Source organism: Arachis hypogaea, chromosome 6 (genome assembly GCF_003086295.3).
Source record: "Arachis hypogaea cultivar Tifrunner chromosome 6, arahy.Tifrunner.gnm2.J5K5, whole genome shotgun sequence".
Classification (NCBI taxonomy): Eukaryota; Viridiplantae; Streptophyta; class Magnoliopsida; order Fabales; family Fabaceae; genus Arachis; species Arachis hypogaea.
In genome coordinates, this window is record NC_092041.1 from 11,927,869 (window position 1) to 11,932,402 (window position 4,534).

The 4,534-nt window shown below is 32.9% G+C and overlaps 1 protein-coding gene across 1 annotated transcript; it reads right to left on the minus strand.

The window, feature by feature from the left end:
* Positions 1-647: 647 nt before the first annotated feature.
* On the minus strand, positions 648-4,159 carry LOC112696044 (remorin 4.2). Its single transcript, XM_025748628.3, has 2 exons — positions 2,902-4,159; positions 648-1,259 (listed from the first exon to the last, which is right to left on the minus strand). The coding sequence occupies exons 1-2, from the start codon at positions 3,664-3,666 to the stop codon at positions 1,062-1,064; spliced, it is 963 nt and encodes a 320-aa protein (XP_025604413.1). The 5' UTR covers positions 3,667-4,159; the 3' UTR covers positions 648-1,061.
* Positions 4,160-4,534: the final 375 nt, after the last annotated feature.

Here is a 4,534-nt window from a genome sequence, read left to right on the forward strand (position 1 = left end):
TTTATCAATTTAAGTTTCATTTTAGAAAAAATAATTTCATGATGTCAGAACATCTTTAATAAAAAAAAAAAATCTAGAGTTTGATTTTTGTTAATTCTCAAAAAGCAAACAACTTTTAATAAAAACAGACACATGATAATTATATCTAATACATCCTTCATACAAAAATCTCAAACTTTGCGTGAATTTTACATAAAGTTTCTATCTCTTTTTATTTGTTTTGTGTTGAAATTTTCTTTTAAAATTAACAAATAATCCAATTCTATGTCTTTCGGTTATAAAAATTATAATACCAAATTATGAAAGACGATAAAAAAAAATACATAAATGATTATATCTAACAAACATTGTTGTTCCATTCTATGTAAGATGTCAGAGGTCTAATCTTATTCTCACTAACTGCAACATAATTTGGATTTAATGTTGGGAATGAAACCACAATATGCGACATTCTCCTCCCAGTTAGAAATTATATAAATATAAATATAAGGTGAGATATGCGTGTAAGTAGCATTATTCTTGCCAAGAAACTTATGACAACATCACAAGGCCCAATCTAAATATTTTAGAGTAGGTGGGCACTGGCTACTGGCTGAGTTAGGTATGGCGCGAGCTATTGCAAATTGTGAGGGATGGAAACCAACTAATTACAATCAAAAGAAGCAAATTATTATTATTAATTTATACACAAAAAAGGAAAAAAGCAGAGAGTGTTTAACCAAGCACAATTCAAATGTGCATGTCACCACCACTCACCATAATTCATACACACATGTAATCAATCACTCAAAAACACTCCAATTGGTTTAACTTTTCATACAATAATAATATGATACATATCTCCTTATTCTCTCTCTCTCTCTCTCTTTTTTTTTTTTCTTTTTTCCCTTAAATATTGCTGATCATTGCAAGCCCTCTAGCACCCTTTAATTGAAAAAGGAAAAGGGGCTCTCACAGACTATAGCATCTATTACACTCATAATCATCTCTCTTTTTATTATTATGTTTTTGTTTTGTGTAAAAATTTGTTTAAAAAAAAAAAAACAAAAACATTACAAGGCTTAACTTTTGAAGAAGGATTTTTTGGAAGGGGGTCTTCCAACAGCTCTCATGAGGGAAGCAATCTCAAGAACCCTTGCAACTTTGGTTCCTCTTTTAGCCTCTGCTGATGCCCTTCTCTCCTCTGCTTTCCTATGAGCCTTTGCTACCTCATTTTGCATTTTCTCCATTGCTCTTGCTCTTTTCTCTTCCAGCTTCCTCTGCATAATCCATCACATTTGTTCATCATGAGAGAAAAAAGAAGAAACTGTAACCTCTTTGTGTATAGCAGATATACTAGCATCAAGTAGGTCAATCACATTGTTAACTAGTAGATAACTACTTATCAATAACTACTTATCATAGTAGTTTGAAAGTTTAACATCACACTCTTCCATAATTGATTATGTGATTATTGTTTACTCAAGTGCACCAAACTTAGGTGCATTGGATTGTCATGCAAGTATCTTAATGTGTTCAGAAATCAGAATCCAAGCTGTTAAACAAGGTTCTGGTTTATGGCTATGACAATGTAGTGAAAACTAAAATTAACATGAAAATCAACTTAGTCATTAGACAACTTGCTAGAAGATGATACTTGCTGATATGTGTTTATGCGGAGTTTTGGTTTAGAACCATTCGATGAACTCGGAATCGGGATCTAGAATCAAAGGGTTCATTTCTCGAATTTTGTTCCTCAGACGGTTCTAGACCAAAATGTAACACATTCCCAACTCCTTTTTGGCTGAGGGTGGCAAAGGTACCTTTAGTAACAGGGCAATAAATTAAATGCAGACCATAGGAGTCCTTTTCTAACATCACCATTCAATATGTTATATTCACCAAATGAATATATAGTGTTTAAAAGAAATACAGAAGAAAGATGCTTGTAGGTGGATGATATTTTAGCTTCAAATAAAAACGGGGAAAAGGAAGAAGTGTTGGTTTAAGAAGGAGCATAGTCCTAATCCTATTATAACTTTCCAAACAACATAATTTCCCGTGATGCCTTCACATCATTTTCAACCTAACCTGTGATGATTGGACATTAAACCTTTCACAGTATTATTATATAATCAATCCAAGGTATGCATGCAAAAAATCCCATACATACCACCAAGATTTAAAAGGGTACCTGCGGCATAAATTGTCACTGTTCTCTGGGAATCACATACAAATAATTAGGGAATTTTAAATTTCATTACCATTCACTCTGCATGTGGTGAAATGCAAGGAAACACTATATTAATAATTGGGAATTTTCAGTTACTATTGAAATGGTATATTGGTATCCCATTCATTATTAGTTATTGTACTATTTGCATCATAATATTCACTAAACTTCTAATAAATACACATGAATCTCAAGTGGCCAAAATGGTGTTCAAATTAAGGATTACAAAAAATTATATTTGTCAGTAAAGAATAGGAAACATAATGGAGATGAAGACTGGCAATGATTCTATTCTAGGTATTCACATCTTGCTAATTCTTTTTTGTTCCTGAACAAGCAAGGGAAAATACTTTCCTACCTTTTGTTATTTTGCACATAAATCCATCCTTAAGAATGATTTTCATGAACCAAACATCAGATCACTTACTCAGTTACTCACTACCTAACCTTAATTCAATCTTTCCTTTAACACCAAAATTGACCTTTTTCATGAATTTGATTGGATCAATAATCACTCAATCTAAGACAGTTGTAAAGCACAAAAAAAGATGAGATCTATTTTAAGTCTTCAGAGTAATCATAAACTCCAAGAAAACTCACCAATACAGTAAATACAAAAAACAAAAAATAAAAAAGGAACAAGAAGAGTAGCAACATGCAAATAAGACCTTGAGGAAAAAGTTAATTACCTCAACTTTCTTCATCCAAGAAGTAGCCTTCTGAACCTGCTCACTCTCCCAGCCTTTGATGACAGCATCCTCTCTCTTGAATCTGTTGTTAATCTTTGCAATCTTGTTGTTCTGCCATGCTGATATCTTTGCATCAACCTCCTCCTTCTTCACCCTTTGCACTGAAACCTCTTCAACTACTTGATGATGATGATGTTGATGTTGATGATGACCACTACTAGAACCTGCACCACCACTAGTCATTCCTCTTGGTGATGGAAGAGGATCCAATGGATGGTTATCTGGAACAATAGCCAAAGGGTTAGTCTCTTCCATCATGTCCTCTTCTCTAATCCTCCCCAACAAGTTATTGTTGTTGTTGTTGCTGCTGGTATTGTTGTTTCCTCCTCCAATAATTTCAGTGTTGTCATGGCCAGTGTTCATGATCATGGAGCTGCTAGTAGTGTTGATGTTGTTATGATCAATAGTTGAACCTGCAAGAACAAGAGCACTGAACTCCCTACTCATGCTTGTGAAGTTCTCACTTGAACCACCATCTGTGCTTGCCATGGACAAAGAAGATGAACGGTGGCTGTGATGAGTTTCCCAAGCTTCTCTTCTCCTATTCCCATGGTTTGTTGTTGCTGGGGGTCTAGGTGGTGTTAAGGCATGAATTTCTCTTATGGTGTGTTCTTCTTCTTCTTGATCATCATCACCACCACCATGTCCATGTTGTGTTGTTGTTCTTGCTGCATGGCTTGTGGAAGCAAATTGCTCATTCAACATGACAAGTTATTATGATTTGATGTTGCTCAATAATAGTGGAATAGGAACAATGACTTAAATGATGAAGGAAAAGTGTGGATCAAAGGCAACAAAGTTAAGAGATTTATTTTCATTCAGGCATTTAGTCGAATAGTGTGTGTGCTTTTTTTTTTTCCTTTTCCTTTTTCTTTCTTTTGTTGGGGTGGTTAATGTATGGAAATTATATAATTATGGAGAGAAATAATAGTGCATTAAATACCACACATAATACATAGGGTGGAAAAAGAAAATTCAAGAACAAGGCTCCATTAAGAAAAAGAATTAAAAAGAAATAGAAATGATAATCCTACACACTAAAGCTGAAAAGTAATAAGGACAACCAAATTAGGCCACAATAATATAGCTTTGACAAAATCTCTTTAGAAAGCAATATTTTATTAATTTTTCTCCACCATGATTTTGCTTATTGTGATAATATATAAGTGTCTCTATTTTGCATGCTTGGTCCTTCACCTTTTATGCATTTCCGTACTCACTCTAACAAATTGGCTCTAGAAATTAACGGGGATTAAATCTATAGTGAAAATTTAGGTGCAGTCAATTTCACTTGAAATTGATATTTGAAAGTTGTTAGATGATTTAATTGATTTGACTAAATTTTTATTTATTGGTTCTCCGATATCAACTTCACGTAAAATCGACTTTATCTAAAACTATACATACTTGTGACACTTTAAATATATAAAAATTAGGCATAATAATCATCTTGAGTTCTTCTTTTTTTAATATGTAAAAATTAATTTAAATTTAGCTCAATTCATATAAACAATTTTAATTTTTTTAATGTGTGTCTTTTCGGTTAAATCTGGCTTAACTAGAATTATATTAT